General features: G+C 44.8%; 1 protein-coding gene across 4 annotated transcripts in view; it reads right to left on the reverse strand.

The window, feature by feature from the left end:
* Nucleotides 1-1,035: 1,035 nt before the first annotated feature.
* The window catches only part of SSH2 (slingshot protein phosphatase 2), a 241,886-nt gene continuing 216,026 nt past the window's right edge, over nucleotides 1,036-26,895 (reverse strand). For 2 of the 4 annotated variants that reach the window (XM_024737264.1, XM_024737263.1), the window contains exons 13-16: nucleotides 23,767-23,913; nucleotides 20,257-20,457; nucleotides 10,291-11,125; nucleotides 1,036-8,136 (exon numbers count right to left, since the gene is read on the reverse strand). In XM_024737264.1, the coding sequence (XP_024593032.1) occupies nucleotides 6,049-8,136; nucleotides 10,291-11,125; nucleotides 20,257-20,457; nucleotides 23,767-23,913 (3,271 nt within the window). In that variant the 3' untranslated portion in view covers nucleotides 1,036-6,048. The remainder of the gene's footprint in view (nucleotides 8,137-10,290; nucleotides 11,126-20,256; nucleotides 20,458-23,766; nucleotides 23,914-26,895) is intronic. The other 2 variants (XM_024737266.1, XM_024737265.1) reach the window with 1 other exon arrangement.

Consider the following 26,895-nt stretch of genomic DNA (forward strand, 5'->3'; position numbering starts at 1 on the left):
GGGTCAGGGACTCCAAGCACCCCTAGAATATTTTGTGAAATGACCTTGCCTTCACCATCATGCACTCTGGCACTCCAGCCAGAGACCAGTGGTGTGCCCATCTCATTTGATATGGACGATTCAGACTGAAGCAGGCTGACTTAATTTTAGTTCAAGGCAGTGTTTTCTCTGGAAACTGAGCTTTCCCTAGATAGTAGGGCTGCTTTATATGTGATGGATGGCACCACTAAATATCTCATGATGGGTCTGTGGAGGGGTGGGAGAAGTGGAGACCCCTCCCCCCCAGCCTGTTTTTGTTTGTTTTTGTTTTTGGCCATGCCGCAGGGCTTGTGGGATCTTAGTTCCCTGACCAGGTATTGAACCCGCACCCTCGGCAGTGAAAGCACAGAGTCCTAACCACTGGACCACCAGGGAATCCGCACCGCCCCCCCGCGCCCGTTTTAGGGAACTGCTCTTTGGCCCCATCTCTCTTCCTCTACCACTGACATCAAGTGCTTCTCTTCTCTTCTAATGATGGGAGAGGGTTAAGCTTATACTTCTTTGGAAAGTCATGCCCTGTTTCTAGAAACCTTTCAGTGAACTGAGGTGCCTTGTGCCGAAAGCTTGTGAACTCTATCTTGTTAATGTCCAGAGAAGTCACCTACCCAAGAAATCCAGTCTCTGCTGGGGTGCGTCGCGGCAGCTGTCCCAGAACACTTTGTACCACAGATGGTGGCGGAATTTTGGTCCCTTTGCTTATTCATTCTCCTAACATTCAGGTGGTGGCTTTGGCAAGAGCCTCTTTGACCAGGCAAGTTCCCAGCGTGGTCACTTGATTGGAGCCACACTGTCTGAAATAATCTTTAGTGATCCCATTTCCCATTCAGTCTTCATTTTGTGAGAGGTAGAAAGTTATATTTTTTCCCAGAGCTCAGCTCTCTCCTAAGGGAGGGAGATCAATCAATGGGAATTGCATCATGTTTACCATCAGTGTTCTCTTCCAATCCCTCCACCTTTAAGCAACCCCCTCTTTTGTTGCACTTGATCAAGTACACGTTTCATCTTCAAAATAAAAATTTATTCAATCTGTAACAAGAACATTGAATCTGCACATTTGCGCACAAGTTCACATTTAAAAACAGCGGAGCACATCAGTAATAAAAAACCTATGATACAAGTGGAACATCCCAACCACCAGGAAGATTAAGGAAGGAGATGAGACCACTCTTTATATTCTGCTTCAAATGCCTCAAAAAGGTCCCAGAGATTCCAGGGAGCACCTGCTTTATTTAATAAAATGTGAGCATAAAAGTTTGGGGTGGCCTGGGGCAAAGGTAACAGTCAGTGGGAGAGTCTTTTGGACTTGTTTTCTACATTTAGAACAAGTCCTACAAAATTAAAGTAGAAAGAAAGAAAGAAAAGGCACCTTAAGCTATGCCAAGCAAACCAAATTCCAATAAAACATAAAAACCAAACAGTTCCCTGTGGATTTACTGATTGGGAAACATTTCAGGGCCAGTTACCCAGCTTCCAGACTGGGTCATCAGCTTGAGTTAAGCCCTGGGCATTAGCTCTCCACGTGTGCACAGGATGCTGCCACCAGTGTTGCTGTGAGGACACAGATGGCAGCACTAGTCATACACCCCTTGGGACATCTTCAAGCTGATAAGGGATGATTCCAGTTTAGAAATCCTGTCCCAGATCTCTGGGGCACTGAGAAAGTGAGGCTGGTTCTCTTTTTTCATAGCAGGAGCCAGGCGCAGGCACCCTCCACTTCCAGGCCAGAAAAGTACAGAAGCACCTTGCAATAGCTCTCCATGGCATCAAGGGACCCCAAGCCCTGGAGAAGGGTTAGGAGTGTACAGCTTCCTGCTTTGGTAGCAGGAGGCTTTTTCCTGATACAGCCGTTGGATGAGTCGTGGCAGCAAATACACTTATGCCTAATACATGCCTTAATCTTTTAGTTTGCAAGGGAAAACAAATCCAAGATGTTTTTAAGTTGGATTGGTGCTGAAATAGCTAAAATTTCATCTCATCTACCATCAAAAAGCAAAACAAAATTAGACAAAAACGACACTAGCCATTCACCATTACAACCATCACTATAAGACACACCATCACTGAGGAAATGATGAATATTTCCATACAGAGTGTTGGATGGGAGTGCAAGACACAGATGGAAGTCAGCTCCAGGTTTTCCCCACTTACCCATAAGGCTGACCTTGCTCAGTGTGAGGACTCACAGGATGGCCAGGGCTGGGTGCCTGGAGGAGGAATCTGAGTGGCCATCAAGACGATGCACGTTTTAATATTCACAATGTAAACAAAATATCCACAAACAGTTCAAAAAAGCCAAAGGATGGCTTTATTTAAAAAATTTAAAATGCCCTTGAAAGAGACCCTTTTTGCATAATGCTTTCTTAAAAAAAAAAAAAAGAGAGAGAGAGAGAGAGAGAAACAGTTCCCACAAAAACATCTTTACCAAACATGGCTAGATCACTTCAGAACTGAAATCCTCAGATGGAACAAATGAAGATTTCTGTGAGCTGCTATGTCTCAGAAGCTTCAGGTCTATCCAAGAGCCATCTGTCTGGGGCCCTTTAGCAGGAGGGGACCTCAGAGCCTGGGCTGTCATCCTCAGGCTGTCCTTGGGGCTCTTGGTAGTTCCCAAGATGAGAAAGAGGAAATACCAGTTGGGATAAAGGTACAGAACCAGGAAAATGCTAGATAAAGAGCCTGAAGCGGCTGAGATGTTAGGAATGATCCTAAACATTCGGAATTTGAAAGGCAACCAAAATGAGGAGAGATGAGTATTACTACACTACGGTACTGTGTATCTGCTATAGTACAAACTACCCCTAAGTGTTTCTAAAATCAAAAAAGGGGTTTCTCTCCTTCCTACTGACCAGGTAACCATCCAGATTACAGCTCAAAATCCGTGTGCTCCTGGGGCTTTTACCCCATGCACCACAGTGTTACTTTTTACACACACACACACACACACACACACACACACACACACACCCCCCCAAAATAATTTTGAGTCAGACTATGGTGGTTTTCAAAATAAAGAGAGGCACTGAGCGAGAGGTCCAAACTCTTCCTACTCATCTCTGTCAATCCACCAGACCTGCTGTTTCGGGCCTGGCTTTTCCATGAACAGAAAAGGGAAACAGGCCACCTGAGATTATCCGTTTGAAGAGAATCAAGTTTAGAAAGTTCTTGATAGGCCGTCATGTACTTCCCCTGGACAGTGCTCAGCTACATAAATAGCACAAGAACAGTTTTGGGAGTCTGAGGGCTAGCAAAACCCCATGGCATGGCTGAATTACAGACCTTGTGTAGAGAATGTTTATTTAGGCAGGTAAATTAAATGATAAAAAGTCTAATTATTTTTTAAAAAAAGGCAGAGCAAGACCTCCTCTACTCTTAAAAAAAAAAAAAGGTTTTGTTTTTCTTCACAGCGTTTGAGGTTCCCCCACTCCCAATCTTTGTTGTTCTTTAATGCAGTGAGAGTGAGCATTAAACACAGTGGCCGGGAAAAGAAGACAGAACAGTGCAACACTGTCGACCCTGTGTGTACTTCTTAATGTCAGGGATGTCACCATCTCAAGGGATTAACTGAGTGGACGCTACCCTCTTAACCTCCATGCAAAGCCTCCTCTTCCCACCCCTGCCACAGTTTCCTCTCCTTTCGCCAACATATTGGTGACGGAACTGCCTCAACAAGAAAGGGCGGTTTTAGATGGATGAGCCCTGGAAATTCATAACCCTGTCCTGCAAGCCTCCTCACACTGGAACATGCCACCTAGTAAAACGTTTTACAACACATTAAATATCCTGGAGTCACAAAGCTGTGTGGATGACACATTTGAACATTTAAGGAAACTATTTAGGGACAGCACAGGTACATATCATTACTACACCATAAAAACACTTAGAGCAGGAGGTTTCTGTCCAATCTGCCTCCTGGCAGTGATGTCAGACCCAACTACGGCCTCCACCCGGCAACTGGATTCACAGCTCCTCTTGAACACGTACGAGTGGCCTCAGTCCACCTTTTCTCTCTCCTTTGGGTCACCATACCACCTGTCCTCAACGAACTCTGGCCTCTGACATCACTTTGACAGTCTGTGCATCTTTTTCCTCTAAGTGCTGTGATGAACCCCAAACCTAAATCTTAGGTCTGTGCTCGGTCAACCTCTCAGCAATGGGGACAACCACCAAAGCAAACAGGAAGCAAATTTGCAAACCTCTTCAGTTTTGATGAGCTGCAGTGGTGTTCCATTCCAAGCTAAATATGTTTTCTGTAAGAAGCTGAAATAGGCTTGTTTACGGCAGGTGCTCCTGTGTTAAGGACCTCCACAATAGCAGCAAAGCAACAGCATCCTAAACGCGGTCATTTAAGGGTGCCTGCCCTTGGCCGAGGCCTCCCTGCAGCCCTTCAGCCTAATCCATTAGGAGCTTCCACCCTGGGCAGCGGTAACACTCACATATACTCCCTGGCTCTGGTTCAGCTAGTGGTGAGCAACGTTCTGGGATTTCAGTCTCAAAGAGAAATCAGCCTTCAGTCAAACTGTGATCTAATGGGAGCCTTTAGGGGTTTCTCTGAGGAGGAAGTTACTAACACATAATTTGGCAGGAGCTGGTGATTAGAAGTCTCCATTTAAAAAAAAAACACCATCAATGTACACTCTGCAGATTCCTACCAACAGCCATCAACCTTATTTCTGTGGTGTCCGTATGTTTTCCAGTTGCAGCTTTACTATTTCTTAAAATGGGTAAGTCAAAAAGATCCTACAACATACAACATTAACAACAAAACAATGTAAGAAAGTGACATTATGTACATAAGTACTGTGTATAAACTAGAGAAATGACAAATCTTCCAGGAAAAGGAAAAAAAAAACTTATGTCAAGTGTTAACAGTGATAATATTAAAAAGAAAACTTTGCATTCAATGGAGGTTATACATATGTAATGTAACAATTCAAATACCTACAAAATTAAAAAAAATAGGCAGCACTGGGAGAAACAGCATGAGGGAGGAAAATAAATTGGAAAAAATATGGCCATTAAACTTAGAAGGCCCACAGAATTATTCAAGTAACGAAAGGGTTAAAACCCTACATATGTATTCATTTTACAAGAACACACTGACTTTTAATTGCTGTTTTTCAAACTTGTCCCTATTGTGTTTTAGTTGGGAGAATGCTGCAGGGCACATTTCCAGGGGATGGGGGTGGGGTGGGGTAGGATGACCACCTGTGTGGAGCCCATCCACCTGGAAGATACTGGGCAGTGGTGGCCTCTCCACCCCCAATTTCACCTCCTTCTCTTCTTCTGCTTTCCTCTAGAGAGGACCTCTCAGAAATCCTTTGGAGTTCATTTTAAATTTAATAAAATTATTTGCTTGGGGTAAAAAAGTATTTGCTTGATAAGTTTACAAAGCCAGCCATTATCATGCCTTTTTGTAATGATACACTCTGGAGACCAGGAGAAATGAATTCTGGAAAACCCTCTTTGAGAGCAAAGCAGAACCTGCCCATTTCGGCAACTCCAAGGGGCTGGGGCTGGGGACCAAGTCTGAGAGCACGCTGACGTTGGGCTGCCCCCTTCAGTGAATCCAATGCATCAGGTCTGGAGACCTAACCATCATCACACAGGCCTGGGGCAGCATTTCCAATTCCCAGCTTCAACCCCACCTTCCCCATCTGCTTCCTTCCTCAAGCAAGCAAGCATGCCTTCCCTCGGGGGCAAAATGAGGAGCAGGTGGCAGTAGACTGAAAAACAGCAATTTGCCTTTGATAAAGGTGTTCTTTGAAAATGAGTATTTTTTGAGGTTTGCATTTTCCAAAAATAAAAAATGATAAAATGGTCTTGCCGTCCAAATCAAACTCTCTCTCTCTCTCACATACACAGAGGAAAAAACCAAACCCTGCATGCGCCAGGAACAGTAAAATGACCAAAGTATTATAAAATTAACCAATAAAGTGCATGTTCCTTACATATTACACCTGCCCCTTTTACAAACATTTCTTTCAGAAAGTCACATGTAGAGGCTCAGAATCACATGGTATTATAGAAGGGGTTGGTTGTCCGTTTTTTATCATTTGCTTTTTTCAGTCTCCTTAGGGGGTGAGTTCTGCCGTGCTGCTGACGGGGCACTACAGCCAGCCCTGGAGCTGGGCCTGCACCCTGCAGTCCCTGGGTCTGTACCAAAGGAAGGCCTCCTTCAGAACTAGTCAATTCAGGTCCTGCCCTGGGGAGCAAACACTGCTGACTGGAACCAAATTCTTTGGCATACTGTACAAGGGGCCTCTCCACCGGCTTGCTCTGTGCGATACACTCTGTTGTTTTGAGTTGCTCTATGAAACACTTGGTGGGCTCTAGGTTCTGGGGAGCATCTGGGTTTTCTGGGGGCTCCTGGGCCTCCATTCCCGAGCCCATTCTGAGGAAGGGCTGAAGCAGTTTGAGATGAGGGGACTCAGAGCAGATAGGCCCCCTCTCCGGTAAACAGTCTTTACAGAGGTCCAGGTAACCTAACTTGGCGAGGGAAGCTGAACGCCTCATTTGCGATGGTTTGGGGAGCCCTACCTGGCAAATCTCTCGGGACTCGATTTCTTTAGCGCGTTCCTTCACCCCACTGGGGCTGTGACTGAGACCCTTTATACCGTCACTACTAGGGCTGTGTGGGAGCTGACAGGCTACAGGTGATGGGTCCAGTTTTTCTTGCTGCTCCCCAACACTGTTACCGAGTCTGCTAATTAAACACAGGTCTTCGCTACTTAACTGGGAGCCCTGATATGGCACTTCACTGCCCCTGGAGAGGGGGCCCTCCTGACTCTCCTCCCAGCTGCCCTTCTCCGCAGAGGGCTCATTGTCTGTGGTGCTGCTTTGCTCTGTGAAGCCTTCCAGGTGAACCACTGTCTGGGGATGCAGGTAAGCCAAGCTGTCACCAAGTACGTGGGTCGAGTGACTGACAAAAGGTGCTGCCGTTTCCAGGGCAGCTGCTGGGCTGTTGCCCCAGTCTCCAGGGCTGCTCAGGGTGGGGGCTGGGTGGGCGGGCCTGCCGTGCTCAGGCTCGGGAGAGGAAGAGTGAGGCAGAGGTAGCGCTCTGGGGTGCAGAGAAGCCTGGTCGGGGCTCAGTGTCCGGTTCAGATTTTCATCCAGCGCACAGAGGACAGTGATGGACTCCTCCACTTTCACTTTCCTCAGTCCCTGCTCCCCACTCTTTTCGCTGGTGGCTGTTTCCCCCTCTGGCCCGTGATCAGGTGTCGTGACTGTGTGGGTGTATTCAATGATTTCTATCTTCTTGGGAAGAGGCAGAGGGACTGCTGGTGTCTCAGGTCCCTGGCATGAGACCAAAGTCCTCTGCTCCTTCAGGACTCCTTCCTGCTGTGTTCTGGGACCTGACCCTGGGCACTTCTGAGGAGCTGGCAACGGGTGAGACTCCGGCAGCTCGGGTGCTGGAACGATGGCATGCTGCTCAGAATGGGGTAGGGAGCCAGCCTCAGACCCACTGCATTTCCCTTTGCCCTTGCTCATCTCTGGTTCCCTGGGGACAAATGCATGTTCTAGGGTGGCTTCATCACTCCTCCCTTTTGATGCCTGATCTGCCACAGAAGAAGAATCATTCTTGGAATTCTTCCGAGTGGACAACGAGGCACAAGCAGCGGCAGCACCGTGCTGCTCCTGCTCCTGCCGCAAGCGCTCCTCAAACTCCAAGGTGGCTCGCCTCACGGACCCGGGGCACCACTTGGCACCCGGGGGCATCCCTGGGCCCCAGAGCTCTAGTTCCCCCTCAGCTGGTTCCTCTTCTTCCAACTCTGTGGTGGACGAGTGTGCCACTGGGCACCCTTCTGGCTCCCACTTCCCTGAGTCTTTGGCTAGTTCAGGCTGGGCTGTGCAGGAACCTCCACTCTGCTCCAGATTTCCAGGTTTGTTCTCTGTGGCTTGGGCCCTCTCAAGGGGCAGCTCATGGACGATGTGCTTCTTTGGTGTATGGCATGGAATGGATAGGATGTCGCCTTTCACTTGAATCTGTCCAACTCCTTGACTGATGGATTCGATCTCAGTGACGATTTCTTTGACTGAAATTGCATTTTCTGAGTGAGACTGCATGAAGATGTCTGGGCTGACCAGTTCCGAGATTGCCTAAGAAGAGAAAACAGTGAGATGGTTATGGCAAACTGTAATCTAATTGAAAATGCCAGATTTTTTTGCTTACTAATCCTCTGATCCAGGAGAACCTTCTGGCTCTCTGAGGACACAAATCATGGAGTGCCTGGGACTGTCCTCTGCCTGGGGTTGTATTCTGTTTTGTTGTACAAGAAAAAACCGGATTCATCAAAGGCAGAGATACAAAATTAGTCATAGGTTGTGTCACTGTCTAGTAAACTTGTGTTCTGTTGACTCAAATAGGATTCTAATCCAGTATCTTGCTCCAAAAGTAAACAGCAAGTAGCCTTGGAGGCTCCTATAATCCTTATTTTCCTAAGACCATGAGCCTTCAGGATTTAGGCCATACTGGGGTAAATGAAACCTTTCCTCTCTAGCCTATCCCCTTCCAGTTTGATCCTAACTTGGTTCAAGGGGAAGAGTTCCACTGAAGGGCTCAGTGGCCACCTTAAATATGCCCAGTGTTAGAGGAAGCTGGATGTCTGATTTGGAGACTCACTGCTCTCTTCTGTCCTTTGTCTTGCCAGCTTTCGTCCACATCCTCCCACTGCTTCTCCCAGCAGCCGCATCCCAGCACATGGGGGCACTCTATATCTGACTGCACAGTTCCTAGGTTTCACATGGCTTCTTCCTTGGCTTATGCAGCCACGTGCCTGAGCAAACTTAGAAACTGCGAATCTGACATTTTAGTGTTCCACCAGTTACATATTCCCAGATGGGTTTAGAACAAGGCCAAAGAAAACTGGCCAATGCAAAATCAAGTCCTACTGTAAAAAAATAAGAATTTCAAAATTTAGAAATGGCCCTTGGACATCTCTTAAAGCAACATCATTATGACCATCAATCTACTTTGTTAACATTTTTATAAACCTTCAAGGTACAGTATTTCCCTAGGAATTGTTCTTGTCTTTCTCCTTCAAAAAGAGTCAGAGCTAGTACAAACTAACAAGATCAGTTATGCCTTTGGGAGAAATCTGCTGGGACATCAGGCAGAGGCAAACTTGCCAAGGCTGGGAGAGAAGCCACAGCGGGCCCAGTGTGTGCATGGGCTGCGGAGAGAGTGCTCATATGACCAGAACTTTGCAGAAAAGCTATTTCTGTCAGAGCCACTACATCCATTAGTCCAAAGGAGAGCTCAGGCATTCTGATTTTCCCGGTAGAAACGAAACAGAGGCATAGCTTTTGGGGAGAGGAGAAGACAGAAGCAGAGGCAACAACTGCCCTGGGGTAGTTAAGAAGAGAGAGAACAGATGAGGAGTGAACGAGGTGGTAAATATAAGCAGACAGCAATCAGGAGATGTCAAGAATCTAGTGAGCTCCACTGAAATCGTGAAATGACTTCATTTATGTTAGAGTAAATCTGTCCCCACTAGCTTCCCAATTACTGTATTATACTGACATAAGATACCATTGTTTTTTAAGATGCAACCCAATTTCAAAAGTCAAAATTCTCATAAGTGTGAGTCTTAGAGTTGATGATATATAGTAATTCTTTCCCTGGTCTGAGACGGCTCATAAGAACTCATGCCACTGAGACGAATCTTGGGATTCTGTCTGCTCCCAAATCATTTCCCCAAACCATCCCTCAATTCTTGAATACCACAGCGTCTGCAATGAGGAACAATTCAGAGATGTTATTAATAGCAAGAACTCAGCATGGGAATCAGTTGCTACTCCAACAACTATTAACACACGTCTAGTCTTCGAATTTTCTGAGGCAGAAAGAATTTCCCAAACAAATCCATCCTCTCAGAGAGACACACGTCTCACTCAGGCAACAGATCAGTCCCTGGCACCCCACTGTTGGTGAGATTTGATCTGAACTGCGGAGGTCCACAGGGGACCTTCTCCTTGGTCAGGCAGGACATTTGTTTTGGCTAATCCCTTCTTCCCTCATACCCTCTCAGAAGTGCTTCCAATGACACCAAAAGCCTGGAAAGATAAATTCCTTGAAAGGCAACTGATTTAGAAAAATATTTAAACCCTAAATTTTCACGCCAGACTGTCTCTCTCACATCGCCTTCCTAAATCTTTACCAACATCAAAAATAGAGAGAACATAGCAGAGTCCCAAATATTTTGTCATTAAAGAGAACTTCATTAGGCATAGAACCATAAAGACAGTTTTTACCTTTGACTGTTCCTCATCTATTGAAGATTCTTCAGATGCATGGGGAGTATTACTCAGAGAGCTGCTTCTCTGGTCATCAGCGGTCGCCTCGGAAGGGGCTACTTCGACCACTGACAGTCGACAGCTCTCGCTCCTTCCTCCACCCAGTTCCTCCATCCTTGAGTGAGAAAAAGATCGGGCCCGGGTTTCTTGGGAAAGCTCTACAAACTTCTCTAGCGCGCTAAAAAAGTCAATGCGATCTGTACTGAAATCTGAGACTTCAGCCTGGCAACTGGGTTGGGGGCTCGGTGAGTCAGGATCAGGGGACATGGGGAGATCTTTCAGGCGGGATGTCAATTCTTCCATGGGCAGTAAGTGGACGTTCATGTCTGCTTTCAGTGCGTCTGTCTCCAAATCTTCCACTGTTAAGTCTGGGAACTTGTTGGCCATTTCTGGGTCCTGTCCAGGTTGGATTAAGGCTTTGGATGCATGGCAGTTGTCAAGAGGGAATTTTGATTCATTGAGACAACACCCTGATGAGCATCCATTGATGTCATTTAGGTTTAATTCATCTTCAATCTGTCCGGCATGAAATTCCCTAGAAGTAAACTCCAAGCAGATCATTCTTTCTTTGGTACACAGGCCTTTCTGATTTTCATCCTGTGGGACGACATGTTCCACGAAGACGGGAGGTATGGGTGGGTGACTCTCCATGGTCTTGACCTCGGCAATCTGGTCTGCTGAGGTGGTGATCTCCTTCTTGTTGAGTTCTAGTCCTGCTTTGCAGATGGGTTCGTGGTGGTCTGAGAGGTCACTATCTGAATGAGATCGCCAGAGCTTGTTATGCCGCTGTTTGCTGTGGAGGACATACATAGGAAACGCCTTACTCTGGTTTGTGAAAACAATCAATACCCTCCCAGGAAAATGCTCCCAGATAAACTTAACCTGCAAGATGCTTTGTTAATGCCCAATGGAAGTAGGTAATCAACAGTTGAAAAGAGGCTCAATTTCACTAACAGCAAACAACAAAAACAAATGAATATGAGATCTGATTTTTTACTATCAGACTTATAAGAGCTAAGATAGCTGTTAACAGCCAGTGTTGATGATGGATTGGTCAAACTAGCCCTCTCATAATACACAGTTGATAGGAGTGTGAACCGTAGAATTTTAAAGAATGAAATCTGGCAATAGCTCTCAAAATCTAACCCTTTAAACAGCAACTCTCCCTTTAAAATTTTTACTTGGAGAAATACGACTACATAAGTGCACAAAGCTATACATATAAGGACGTTTACTGTAATACTGCAACACCAAAAAAAATTTATTTAAATGATAGTCCATACACTTATATGAGGCTATTAAAAACAGTCAAGGGGACTTCCCTGGTGATCCAGCGGGTAAGACTCCGCTCTCCCAATGCAGGCGGCCCGGGTTCGATCCCTGGTCAGGGAATTAGATCCCACATGCCGCAACTAAGAGTGTCCTCATGCCGCAACTAAAAGATCCCATGTGCCACAACTAAGAGCCAGTGCAGACTAAATAAATAAATATATTTTTTAAAGTTAAAAAAAAAAAACAGCCAAATATTTTAGTGGAATGATGTTCAAGGTACACTATTAAGTGAAAAGCATGTTGAACACACTTGGAATAGTCAGTTCCCATATTAGAATAAGTATAGTGAAATATCTACAGAACATCACCAAACTGGTAACAGTGTCTCTTTCAAGGAAGGCAGGGCTTTTACTTTTGGGGAGGGCTTTACAATTCTACACTCTGTAGTATGTCTACAATTTTTGAATTAAAAAAATGAGCCTGATTAATATTAATAGCTGGGGGGAAAAACACAAAACATTATCCAAGTACTACAAAGAGAAATAATCAATTGGAGCCCATTATAAGTTCTCATAATTGGGATAAAGAGCTGATATAGGATTAATCACTGATGTGGAAGTGTGAGGAGGGTGGTAATCTTTCTTGAATTAGAAAGCAAAGAATAGGGAGTTCCCTGGCGTTCCAGTGGTTAGGGCTTAGTGCTTTCACCGCCATGGCCCCGGGTTCAATCCCTGGTTTGGGAACTAAGATCCTGCAAGACACGCGGCGCAGCCAAAAAAAAAGAGAAAGCAAAGATGAGGCTAGTAAATCTGGAGAAAAAGGTTGGTAACAGAACGGAAGAGGATAAGCGTAAAGTACAGGCCCTTTCATAAGGATCTGTGGATAAAAACCATCAAGCTAAAGTGACCCCTGGAAAAGGAGGTGGGCCAAAAAGACTATAAGCACACATCCATCCTTTGGTTGATTTTATGGAGAGAAGGTCTGATGAGATCTCATTTCAAACCACACTCTTAACAAGGAAGCACAGTTCTCAAAGCTCCAGTGAAAAAGAGAAAGGTGGCCCTGTGGCTGGGCAGGGAACAGGTCGCTAAATGTGGCATTTGGCGGTATGGTTTCCATGACTTACAAGCTGATGAAGAGCTACCTCGCCGCAGGGTGGAATGGAAACAGCCCAGAACAACTAACCCTGGGCTCAGGGCCATACCTGCCTTGGCTGCCTGTGAATCTCTGCCGAGTCACACGCCTGCACTAATGTGAACCCCTGTTTGTGCTCAACTCTGCACCTGCTCTCAGCTCCCCCGCCTGCCTGCTGCTTGGGTGGGGCTCTCTCTGACTCAGGCCTGCCTAGCAGAAGGGTGCTTTTCTGGGTAGGGCGCAGGTCAATTTGTTTATGAAGACAAGCTATAATCAAGTAGCTGGGTGTAAGGTGGGGTTTTCCCCCTTTCCAAGCTGCACGAACTCCAGCCACCCCTAGGAGGAGACAACGTATCACACACCCCAAACGAGTGAGTGGCTGTGGGGAGGGGCAAGCTGACTGGTTGGATAGCTGGGCCCGAACTGTACTTTGTGACCAACGGGTGCCAATGTGCTCCCCTTAAAGCTTCTTCTTTTTCGTCTGACACCCTGTTCCCTGACCTAAATAGGACTGTGTTCTCCAGTTTCCATCCCTCACCTATCATGAGGATGCTCAAACCTGCACCAAGTCCTCTCAGCCACCCACCAAGGCAGGACAGTCCTGTGATGCAAATCACTGGGAAGGTATCTCAGGGAGTAGCTGTTCTCACCCTAATAGTAAAGAACAGCTTATCTCATCAGACAACAGGCAAACAAGAAATTTTCATGATCCCGAGAACCCTCCAAAGTATGTTTTTAAAAAACTGCCTGTAAATCACTAATAAATTGAGAGGGAACGAGAGACTGATGTTATGCTAATAGGCACCAACAGTGCAAGTCTCAGAGAAAGTAGCTGACATCATAGCTGCTTTACCCAGCAGGGATTTCCTTCTCTTCTTGGGGAAGATATTCATCAGAAAGTATTGGGTCAGGGCTCTGGAATTAAACTGACACCTCTTGTAAAGGAGAAAGAAAAATCCCAATCCAAAAATAAGTCTGATTCTGCTGCCTTTTTCATTTTTGCAGTAAAACCTGCAGGGAGAGTGGCAGGCGGCTCTCTCACATAGTCATGATACTCATTACCACAGCCTGTGAAGCACTGCTATTCCATGTGGCCCTTCCTGATTCCCCCTTCTCCTCCCAGTGCAGGGGTTAGAAACCGATCACCTGAATTTTGTGCTTATCATTCCCTCCCTTTTCCTTATTGTGTCATTGCATGTTTTGTTCTAACAATATATAGCTTAGTTTGTATGTTTTGAATTTTACATAAATGAAATCATACTGTATGTATTCTTCTACAACTTTTTATGCCTAACATGTTTTAAGACTCATCGATGTGTGTAGCTGTAATTTCATAGAGTGTAGTGAATATACCACAATTTATTATTCATCCACCCTGTTGATAAGCACTTTTAGCTATTACGAACAACACTGGACATTTGTGAATGCCCTTTGTGAAACCAAACACCTTTGTGAAACCAAAGTGTGCACCAGGCACAAGAATGGACATTCTTGTGCCTGGTGCACACTTTGGTTTCACAAAGGTGTTAAATATAGGAGGGGAAAAAAGGTGGGTCACAAGGCATATGTGCAGCATGAGTTTTACTTGGTATCACCAAACTGTCTCCCAATGAAGCCCCTTCTCAAGCCAGTTTATTCTAATGCTCCGTCACTGGTAGGAATAGGTATAAGACATTAGATCATATCTGTTATTTTAAACTGTTAATGTTTATATTTAGCTGACTCCCGCGACCTATTCCAGGCAGGCAGCAAGTGCCAAAAAGAACTTCAGAGTTGGTTTGTGGCCTGGATGATGCAAACAAGTCTCAGGTTCTTGTCCTCCTTGAGTGGCCTCTGACCTGAATGTGGATCCACATAAACACACTGACACACGTGAGATGACTGGGCCATTCTGGGTAAGAACTGGGCCTTTTACTTAGTAAATGAGCAAGAAGGAAAGCTAAATGACAGGATGCACATGATGTCCCATTCTCTTGCCTCCACTTTCTTTCTTATTGTTATATGTTTGGTAAAGAACCAACTCTGAGAAAATTATATAGAGGAAAATACTGCTAAAAATGGAGTATGAGTTGCAGTAAAATCAGACTATTTATGGTTACTTCTTAGGGCATTAGGCAGCCTGTAGAGAAGAGGAGAAGGAAGAGAAGCAGCATCCAATCGAGCATTTGCATGCACTGTGCATGGTCCTTAATACTTGAAGATTATTTCACTGAAAAGCTGTTAAGAAAATCCTTTAAACCTTACGTGTGATTGGCTGTCACCTGACCAGGAATCCATGTCCTCTCATTCTCGGGTTCCCTCCTGCTGGCTGACCATTATGTACCAGCTAACTAGACTTCAATGTCTTCACCAGCAAAGCCAGGGTGAAAGACAGGCTCTGTCTCCTCTGGCCCTGGTGACAGGGACATTCAAACAATCAAAACTAACATCTATGAGGACATGTGTCACGAACTCTCCCTGGCCACCACCCAGTTTTTCTTCCTTGCCCCTCATACACTGGAACCTAATATCTCAGACACGTGGTCTAGCTCGCAGATGCATGAAATCTGAACTTGTCTAATGGAACATAAATCTGCCAGATATCTAAACGATCCAACTCCAGAATAACAAACAGGGTTGCTGGTAGTTTAATGGAGGGTTTCAACACACACACATGCACACACACACACACACACACACACACACACACACACACACACACACACCCCTCCTCCTGCCCTCACTCCCATCCCCCGGCTATAAAAACAGAAAAAATAAAATTAGATATGAACAGTATCAGTGCCTTTATGATACCCTCACTTTTAGGTCTAAAGGAGACTATTAAATATTAGTCTCCCTGAGGCTTAAAGACATACTAAAAGATGCAAAAAGTCTCTTGTATTTCAGAGGGACTGTCACTGTTTGGTCCACCCTCTCACATTCTGATTAAGAGACTGTAACCAATTCATAAATCACTACAGGGGCCTAGAGTCACTTTGTTAAACTTTTCTTCTACCAAGAGGTCAAAGTACCAAGCTAATACCCTCAAACAGAGGGCTGCCACCTCACGTTAAGCACCCAGTGCCACTCTGGACAACCAATGGTGCTCGACAATGCTAGGATCAGAGCTCTATCTCTTTGGGAAAACCACCATGTGCCTTCTGGGAGAAGATGTGAAATACAAGATATCTAAGCACCTGGAGAGGGAATGGAATTTCTTTGCAAATACAATGAGTGGGATTTTCCCAAGGCCTTTCCTCTCTTGGTGACCTAAGCTGCAAGGCTTGACAGAGCTTCAGACCGTCACAGGAATCTGGGGCTTCTCCTTCTTTGCTCTTCTAAGCAGACAGACCCTGAAGCAGTACTCTAGGGCTGGGCAAGAGTCTGAGAGGCCCAATCTACTCGGCAGTCAGCCTGGCAGGTAGCCTACAAGTGCTGTTTCTTGACAACACATCATAGATTGCAGACCCTAACAGCTATATCCCCAAGAGGCATTCCTACTCTTTTTCCTTACTGGCAGAGGCCTGATTTGGTTTGACTGTTCACTGCCCCACAGTTTCAGGGAATGTGGCACTTCCCTAGCACCAGAGAGTGAATGTGAATTTGTTTTAACCAGTCCAGGAAATTCTATTTGCCTACCCAGTGCTTGGTTTTAAGAATATGACCCAGTCCTGGTCAGTGGTCCTGTGGGGGTGGGGCGGGTGGGTGGCAGTCTAGTGGGGAGCTTCTGGGAAAAGTCTTCTCCTCTAATTGAGATGCCCTTTCTTTCAGCCAGACGCGGTGGAATTTACATGTAGATGCCTAGACATGTGGCAGATAGCTGGCAATCGTGAGGCAAATTCAAGGACCAAGCTATTAACTAAGGAAGGGAGAACACAAAGTAGAGCAGGAAGATGAGAGCACCAAAGTCCCTGATTACATCCCCGAGCCCATTACAGTCTACTTCGGTGCTTCTTGCTACAAAAGACGGTAAATGGTCCAACTTTTTAACTACCTACAGCTGGGTGCTGGCTCCTGCCGATGCACTCTTCAGCCTTTCTACCCTGCTCTCTGCCCTGGAGACTGACGTATGAACCGCCTCCACTGGTCCCCTTGTCTTCGGACTTCCACAGGGTTTGGCTAATGGGGAGCCCCAGCAGGAGACTGGAGGGAGGAGAGTGAAGGCAGGCCTCTAGTCCTGTAGCTCCTTCCCCGCAGGGTCACTCTGGCTGGCTGGGTCCCCTGACTGAAGGCTACTGCTCCTCTCTGAAGGTGCCTTTTCTGCAGGAGTCTCCGCCCAGGTTCTAGTAACTGCGCCATCCCTCTCTGGGCCCAGGAGCTATTACCAAACAGCCCTGCTGATATAAGTTCCTTGATTCCACTACAGTCCTACACCTTTGTAAACAGTCCCTTTATAAAGTCTTCCCCATATAATCTGAGTGTGCTGTTTCTTGCTGAAATCCCAGTTGATGAAGATATTCCATTACTTGCAGCTGAAAGCAGCCTAAGTGACACCCCCAGCACTAGATTTTAGTTTTTAAAATTCAGGAAACATCACAATACAGAAAATTCCAGGACACTTCCATTCCAGTTTCTAACACAGTTAGTGTGTCTGTTGGTGGCGGAAGGCAGTGGCTAGAGGAACTGAATGGCACATGCATGTGTGTTCTCTGGGTAGCCTTGCAGGAGGGGCTTGATGAGAACCATATCTGAATAACCCTTAAGGGCGCATAATATACATTATATACACTTTTATTTACAATAACCCTGTGAGCTAGGTCTCTTGATTTTCATTTTATAGATGGGGTCAGGTGAGGATCAGAACTGTGCAAACTTCTCAAAGTTGCAGCAAGGGGGTGAACCAGGAACGGAAACCACATCTACTGACTCAAATTCTGTGGTTTTCTCACTCCCCAGGGCTTGCCCCTCCCTCCGTGAATCAAGCCCAGGAAGGCAGGATGGAACCAAAAGGGAAAGGGAAGAGGCAGGGTGACTTGTGGGTTTATGTTGCCCTTCTTATCCTCATCTAAGATTTTTCTGAAATACCTTTAACATCTAAGAAAAACTACATACGCTAAAAAAAAACCACAAAAAAACCCACACCCCAACCCAACAGCTTGCCTGGGATTCCAGAATAAATACTGAAATTGGCAGGACACACAGTATCCTTCCTCTCAACGGGTCACGTGAGGACACTGCCTAATATCCGTCATGTGTGCGTCTGGGAATATACACTATTTGTGTCTCATCCAACCCTCAGATGCCTCTTTCTTGTGCCAAAAAGAACTTCTCTGTCCTACGTTCTGATGTAATCTAAAAATGTCATCAAAATCTGGCCCCAAAGACCTATAAAATTCTTTGTAAGTGGAGGAGACTTCAGTATCCTCCCAGCCTCCTAAGAGAATGGCTCAGATGAAATCATGCCAAGTACTGAGTAAATGGGAGGGGTTTTTTAGTGGAAACCGTAATGCTATGCTGTGGCCACATTTTCACAATACTTCGGCGGTGGGAGGGTGGTCACTCTGCCTGGTTAGGCTGGAAGGCTATTTACCATTTTGTTCAGGGGAAACACAGCCCAGATTCAAGAGTCGAGACCAAGTCATGAGACTCACTGGAGTCAAACTCTGGCATCAGCCCCGACTGCTTCTAGGCAGCAGTGCCTTCACCCTAACAAAACCACCTAGAATGTGCCTACATGGAAAAACAAAGCAAAATATGGTACTCCACGGAACTACAGCATGTGGTATCTCAGGAAGTTGATCCTTGAATTCAGTTTACTAAGAGAGTAAACTGAATCTTTTTCCTGAGATCAGCTGAAGGTGGCTTTCACCACCAAAGGGGTAATAAAAATAATGTAGTGAAATTACTCATTTTACAACCAATTACCAAATTATTGTTGAAACAGCCAGTTCTTATTGATACAGGAAGATGTTCAAGACCTAGTACTCTGTACTTCAGTACAGAGAAAGACAAATACTGTACGGTGGTATCTCTTATACATGGAATCTAAAAATGCCAAACTCGGAGAAACAGAGTAGAGTGGTGGTTACCAGGGCATGGGTGGGGTTGTTGAGGGAAATGGGGAGATGTTGGTCAAAGGGTACAAATTTCCAGTTATGAGATTATAAAGTTCTGGGGATGTAATGTACAGCATGGCAATTATAGCTAATAATACTGAATCACATACTTGAATGTTGCTAAGAGAGATCTTAGATAGTCTTACCACAAAAAAGAAACAGCAGTTATGCCAGGGGTTGGAGGTGTTAGCTAATGCTACAGTGTTAATCAGTTTGCAGTATGTAAATGTGTGAAATCAATACACTGGACACCTTAAACTTACGCAATGTTGTGCATCAACTGTATCTCAATAGAGCTAGGGGGAAAAAAGGAACAGTGGCAGTTAAGTGCAGTGTTAAGTGCTCAATAAATGCTGCCACAGTTAAAAAAAAAAAAAAAAAAGACCTAATACTGGGTGAAGAAGTAAGGCTGAAGAACAGGTTTTGTGGAAAAAAAAAAAAAAATCCATCAATATATATGTGATAAGAGGTAAGATAATGTCAACTGCTGTCTGTGGTTATTGAGTTTCTAAATGATTTCTCCCTTTGTAATTTTCTGCATTTGTGCAAAACATATATATATAAAATCAGATTAAAAGATCTTAAAAAAGAAAACAAGAGAGCTATTTCTGGGAAGCCCCTTCATACCTCTAATGGGTTATATATATCCCAATTCTACAGATTTGTCACATGACCAGAATTACTGTTGAAGGTTCAGTGAAACCAAGCCTTGGAAAAAAAAAAAAGCCCAAAGCAGCAGCAGGTACTTGTTTTAAGAGAATGGGCCAGGGACTTCCCTGGCAGTCCAGTGGTTAAGACTCTGCACCCCCACTGCAGGGGGTGCGGGTTTGATCCCTGGTTGGGGAACTAAGATCCCACATGCCACGTGGTCCCCCCCCAAAAAAAAGGGCCAAAAATTTTCTAAGAATTTCAGCTAGCACTACCCTGGGAGCAATCAGTATCCATTTTGATAAGGCAGCTGCATCTGGCCTTAGAAGCTGTTGAGAAGTATTTATTAAAATCTGCACCTAGGGCTTCCCTGGTGGCGCAGTGTTTGAGAGTCCGCCTGCCGATGCAGGGGACACGGGTTCGTGCCCCGGTCCGGGAAGATCCCACATGCTGCGGAGCGGCTGGGCCCGTGAGCCACGGCCGCTGAGCCTGCGCGTCCGGAGCCTGTGCTCCGCAACGGGAGAGGCCACAACAGTGAGAGGCCCGCGTACCGCAAAAAAAGAAAAAAAACCTGCACCTAATTGAGATCTGAAATAAGGGAACAGTATTGCCACCCTTTAGTTTAATGTCTTTAGTTTAGATTAAATGCCTAATCTTCCATGCTGATCTTAAATACTGGTACTTAATTTTTAAAAACTAGATGGATAGAGGTTTCAATTTTCAAATCCTATCACACACTTAAATTAGGTGAGAACTAGCTGCAGAGAAGGACATTTCACTGTGCCCTGGGGAGCATAAAGGAGGGAAAATCTGAGAAAGTCAATTAAGGACTCACCTTGCCAGCAAGATCCCCTGGTACTCTTCCAGCTGTCTCATGAAGCTGGGGTTGGGCTTGGTCACTGTTCGTCTTTCCTTCACGTAGTCATAGGCTCGGTCCAGATTCCAGCCATACTCCTTCATCGCATAGGCAATCACAGTGGAGGCTGAGCGACTTACCCCCATTTTGCAGTGCACAAGGCATTTAGATCCGTGTTTCCTAGTTTGGGGGATTGAGGTAAGGAGGAAAACACAATAGGGAGTACACTTTAAGAGCTAGGCTCTAAATGTGTCCACGTCTCCTGTCTGGCCTTTCCATTTTCTTGCTTTGTAATTCACCCCACCTTAGTGCACTTGCGTGCACCTCTAATCAAATGTGTGGGGCAATTCTGGTGCACTCAAACGATATTCAGTGTTAATATTAAGCCTCTCTAGTTCATTCAGCAAACATTTATCAGGCATTTACCATGTTTAAGACAATGTGCAAGGTCTGGGATGCAAAAATAAGTAACAGTTTTTCCCTAAAGGGTAGGACTCATTGGGAGAAGTAGACAATTAAAATTCAAAAAGGTAATTGCAATGACAGTTGGTCACAGAGCACAGAAGGAAAATTTTCTATTTAGAGACTGGACCCCATTTTGTGTGTGGCTGGAGGCCAGTCCTCTCAGCCCCAGGGGCACGTTGACGGCTGGCATGCTATTGAATTACAGGTGTGGCAGTGATTCATCTAATTTACCCAAATGTTGTGAGTTGCTTCCAGTTCCAGTTCCAGTTAAGAGTTCTGTCCCGGGAGGAAAGCACAAACCAAATGAAACTCACTCTCCTCTTTACTCAGATGTAGCCCTGGATATTACTTTCCACAACACTTTTCACAACCCGTGTTCTGTCTAGGGACTGGCTATATAACCCGTGGAGCTGGATGGGACCACGTGATGTACCACATGGCTTTCTCAGCAAGGAGGGTGGAGTGAATAATTAGCTGTTTTTGTGTTTTTTTTTATGGGGTGGAAGAAAGAGAAAACAAAGTCACCATAAAGTGACACTAACGAACAAAACTCCTCAGTCTTATGCCAGAGCTCATTACCTTGGATCTGAGCATTACTCAGCTATGCTAATTCTGCTAATAACACAGTGTCTGGCCCAGAGTAAGCCTTCAAATATTTGCTAAATGTATGAACAAACTTATGGATCTCCTGATTACATCTGTCAGTTGTAAGTAGGAACAACATTTTAAAATCTGGAAAAAAGAACATTTACTCTTATCACTAGTGTACGTGGGCTGGAATCCTTCCCAAGTGGTTATTCCAATAAATTAAAAAATGCACACGTCAGCCTAACAGGGGAAATCTATTCATCCACTCACTCACTCTATTACAGGAGACAAGCTTCCTTCCAGAAGCTTATAATCCTTCTGCTGGAGACAGACACACATGAATGAGTTAAGCACCAATGCAAAGAGGCATAAGGTTAAGTGCCAAAATGAGAGGGCCAGCCAGATAAGCTACGGGAATGAAGAGAAAGGTCTGGAATAACCGAAACAGTCTCCAAAGAAAGGTAAAATTTTAGTGTCCTATGGTTGGTGCGCATGTGCGTCTCTGTATGCTTAGGTGATTCCAAATGACTAGGACATGTTTGTTTTGCTTATGGCACCACAGAGTTTTCACTTAGACTCCAGGTGGCAAGCCAAGTCACAGTGACACAGATGGAAGTTCAGACATGTGCTCTATATTTTCCCATCAAGCTCTGACAACTTTAGTACATCGAATTTCAGGTCTATGCCTGCAGGCACGGAAGGTGCTCAAACTTGGACAATCTTAAGAAAAATACAATTATGAAATCCACTCCTATGAAAACATTTCTTCATTTTGAACTGGGCTTTTTCAGTGGATGGCTTCTAACTCAGGTAATGAAGGATCTGCAGTTAGTTCTCACCTAGCCCAATTTCACCTTTCAGGTTCATTGCCCACCCCACCCCCTCACTTCAAGTGCTAGATTGTCCAAATTAAGCCCAGCATCACATTAGGAATGCTAAACTAGAGTGGCCCTGCAAGTGTGGAGTCCTAACCACTGGACCGCCAGGGCCCTGATTAGGGTGAAACACATGAGGTGCCCAGGGTGCCACTTAAGGGGAGGCACTCACTCTGAGACGCTGACCTATACTTGCAGGACACGGAGAGTGCATGCCTCTCAGTAAATGTAATGTGGGCGCCTCACGTTATCTCTCTCTAACCCCAGCCCTTCTGAAATCAAGTCTTTCTCTTCACTAGGACTGGGGCCTTGCCTTGATCTCTAGCCTCTTTGGCTGTAACCCTGACAACTTGCCTAGTCTTTTCCAGTCCCCTTTCCTTAAGGAACTAGACTATTCCCATATACTTGATGGACTGAAATGAGACATGATCTTAGGTTCAAGTCCTGTCTCAACCACTAGTTAATATCTCTGAAACTCATCTCTGCAGTCTGTCCTCTTCTGTACAGAAGGAAGACAGCATATGCCTCTCTGGGTTTTGGAACGTACAGGAGAGAATATGTGTAAAGTACATGGCACATAGGAAGCATGCCATGAGTGGCAGAAGCTTCAACAGTATAAAACAGTCTCTCAGGTACTGGTTAGAGACTGAGAAAATGGGCTCAGAGCTGGAGTATGGGGATTCAGGACAACTAAGAGGAAGCATTTCCTGACCATGTAGGTCCTTAAGTGAGGTGTGGTATCATTCTTGAAGGAGGACTTTAAAAACAGAAGTGGGAATTCCCTGGCGGTCCAGTGGTTAGGACTCCACGCTTTCACTGCTGAGGGCCTGGGTCTTCTGAGTGTCACCCCACCTGCAGAGGGAATGTGGCCAACATGCTTACTGATGGTTTTTTCTACTGAAGGGATAAATAGGACTGGCACAAAAATCCCCAGGGACTTAAAAAATCAGCTTTGATATATTAATACTAATACTAAACACTAAATTAATACTATGGAATTGTTTCACTAAAAGGACCAACTAATTTAAGGAAGATAACAACAGAAGGGCCAGAGGAAAAATTTCACTATTTAGAGTAGCATAAAAGTAAAGTAAAAGAATGGGAAAAAATTTCCAAAGTGTACTGTTTCTCTCCTTGTCTTCAGAGAGCAGGATCAAGTGTTCCACCTGTCTGGAATAATTTCTATTCTATAACTTTCAAGTGTCCCTATTGGTAACTTAAGAATTCTTCCTTCTCTCATTCAGAATTTCTCCTCTATTTCAGAATTTCTTCCTTCTCTCATTTCTATTTCTTTCACTGCAGCTTGAGTTTATTTTCTCTAATTTTGTGCTCAACGGAAATAGCCAACATGAGATCATCTTCCAGGGGCTTCATCTACTTAAAGCAAAAGTACTAACTCACTAGTCATCTTTTTCCTAGTATTAAGAGATCTCAGTCTCCTTCTTTCTCTACTTCCTTTCCTCTGAGTATCATCAGTAAGTTATCTACAGCTTTCAGACCCCAACCATGTGTGGTGCACAAGGAAGAGGGGTCAGAACGTGTGTGTGGGACCATTACTCACTTTGCTTTAGAGATGAATTTGTAAGTGTCATTCCAGTAAGCCAGGAGATCCGTTGCCTCTTCATCATATACCCGAATGTTGTGATACTCAAAGACTCCTGGGAAGAAGTTATCTATCTCTCGAGTGACATTCAAGATATATCGCACCCTGTGAGGAAACCAAGGGAGATTATGAGCCCTACTACTCAGGCGAAATCCAATTCCCAGCACTGGAATTTTTCTTATTTAAACCTTGCTTACTCCTGGGCTTCCCTGGTGGTGCAGTGGTTAAGAACCTGCCTGCCAATGCAGGGGACACGGGTTTGAGCCCTGGTCTGAGCCCGCATGCCGCAGAGCAACTAAGCCCACGCGCCACAACTACTGAGCCTGTGCTCTAAAGCCCACGCGCCACAACTACTGAGCCCGAGTGCTGCAACTACTGAAGCCCACGTGCCTAGAGCCCGTGCTCCACAACAAGAGAAGCCACCGCAATGAGAAGCCCACGCACCGCAACCAAGAGTAGCCCCCGCTCACCACAACTAGAGAAAGCCCGTGCACAGCAACGAAGACCCAACGCAGCCAAAAATAAAAATAAATAAATAAAAAACAAACTTGTTTATTCCTGAGGCTGAAATTAAATACTAAAATATTGAAGAAAGCTAAAAAAAAAAAACCCTAAGAGGCTATCCTTATTTAATACAGAAATTGTATAACAGGGTCCTGCACATACCTGGGTATCAGGGAGTTACTGAGAGAAAAGCTGTCTACCAAGTTCAACATCTATATTCCATTTTCAGTTTGTGTTTAGTTATACAAACTCATCTTTCAGAGTCTTTTGAAAATATGCCTTGCATTTTACTCCAAAGAATCAACTTGAGGCCCATGATCTGACGATTTCTCTGCAGTCACCAAAATTACCAGCAACAAAATTTTTTGGAAGTCATCTGTATTAAATCAGACTATTAATATGTAGCTTAAGAAAAAAAAAATAGAAGGAAACATTCCCTCCTATCTTTCTAAATGCCAGGTTGTCAGTTTTTGCTCCATTACTCTCCTTAAACTACATGAAGGCAAGTGAGGCCAGGCTGGTAGGGTCAGAGGAAAGTTGGACTTAAAGCTCTCTTAACTCTCTAGGCTGCAGTCCTGGCTGCTATGGCAGCAGATGTGTCTGAGAGTTCTCCCAGGCTTGCAGAAAATGGTTTCTGTATCAAAAATTTCTTTTGCTCTCTCTCTCACTGTGCAATCTCAATAAATGCTTCGGTTTAATCTGCCAAAGGATTACCTTTTCTCAGTGCCGTATGGACTTAGACACCACTGTTGTCAACTCCAACAGCACAGCACAGACTCACTCATTTCTCTCTGCAGAAGCTGCTTCCTGGCTTCCCTGGTGGCGCAGTGGTTGAGGGTCTGCCTGCCGATGCAGGGGACGCGGGTTCGTGCCCCGGTCCGGGAGGATCCCGCGTGCCGCGGAGCGGCTGGGCCCGTGGGCTGTGGCCGCTGGGCCTGCACGTCCGGAGCCTGTGCTCCGGGACGGGAGAGGCCACAGCAGGGGGAGGCCTGCGGGCCGGGAAAAAAAAAAAAAAAAAAAAAAAAAAGAAGCTGCTTCCTTCTCAGAACCACACGTGGGGTTCTACAAACCCAATCACTGAAGTCAGAGAAATGACTACAAAAAGGGAGAGCCAAGCTAACCAATTCTGTGGTTAAGGTCAAGCAACCAAAATTTTTCTGGGACATGGTTTGAATCTGTTTTAACTTAGCATCAAAGTCCATTACTAGAAAGGATTTTTAATTTAAAAAGCAAGCTGGGCTTCCCTGTCGGTCCAGTGGTTAAGACGCGGCGCTTCCACTGCAGGGGGTGAGGGTTCGATTCCCTGGTCAGGGAACTAGGATCCCACATGCCGTGTGGTGCGGCCAAAAAAAAAAAAAAAAAAAAAAAAAAAAATAAGAAAAAGCAAGCAAGCAACATGCACCTGTAGAAAACACTCCAGCTGTTCCCCAAAAGGTTACCACCATATGACCCCGTAAGTCCTCTCCTAGGCATAAACTGAAGAGAAATGACAACATATGTCTACCCAAAGATTCATACATGAATGGTCGTAAGAGTATTCATAATAGCCAAAAAGTGGAAACAACCCAAAGGCCCATCAAATGATGAATGGGCAAATAAAATGTGGTGAGTATATATATCTCCATATAATGGAATACTATTTGGCAATAAAAAAGGAATGAAGTACTAATACATGGTACAACATTGATAAACCTTGAAAATACAACGTTAAGTGAAATAAACCATGCTTAAAAGACTACATATTGTATAATTTCATATAAATGAGATGTCCAGAATAGGCAAATCTATAGAGACAGAAAGTAGGCTAGTAGTTTCTAGGAGCTGAAGGGAGGAAGGGAAATTGGGGTGACTGCTAAAGGGTACAGGCTTTCCTTTTGGGTTGGAAAAAAATGTTCTGAATTGATTGTTGCACAGCTCTGTGAATATACTAAAAACCACTGAAGTACACATTTTAAAAGGGTGAACGATATATGTGAATTATATCTCAAAACTGTCAGAAAAAAAAGGCAAGCACACTTCCTCTTATTTCATTTAAAATAAAAATGAACAACCTTCCCATCCCCAATCCCATACTTCAGTAATGGATTATAGCAGGACAGGGTTTCCCAATCTTTTTCATTACAGAAGTCTAGTCAGCCACTACCAATTGGAAATGGCACTCCTCGAAACTTCTCTGTCATTCTTACACTTCATTGTAAGCTATTCCTTACAATGCTTTGTAAGGAATAGCATTTTACTTGGAGTTCTAAAGTAAGTGGATTGGGAGAAAATGGCCTTATTGTCAAAATTACACTTGAAAAATCCCTTATATCATCCACAGGGGGCAATATACATGTTTTGTGTACAGATCCCTGAACTATAATTCTTGATCCACTGAAGTTTTTTTTTTTTAAATAAATTTATTTAATTTTTATTTATTTATTTTTTGGCTGTATTGGGTCTTCGTTGCTGCGCACAGGCTTTCTCTAGTTGCGGCAAGCGGGGGATACTCTTCGTTGCGGTGCAAGGGCTTCTCATTGCAGTGGCTTCTCGTTGCGGAGCATGGGCTCTAGGCGCACGGGTTTCAGTAGTTGTGGCATGCAG

The sequence above is a fragment of the Neophocaena asiaeorientalis genome, unplaced genomic scaffold (assembly GCF_003031525.2).
Source record: "Neophocaena asiaeorientalis asiaeorientalis breed wild unplaced genomic scaffold, Neophocaena_asiaeorientalis_V1.1 scaffold129, whole genome shotgun sequence".
NCBI lineage: Eukaryota > Metazoa > Chordata > Mammalia > Artiodactyla > Phocoenidae > Neophocaena > Neophocaena asiaeorientalis.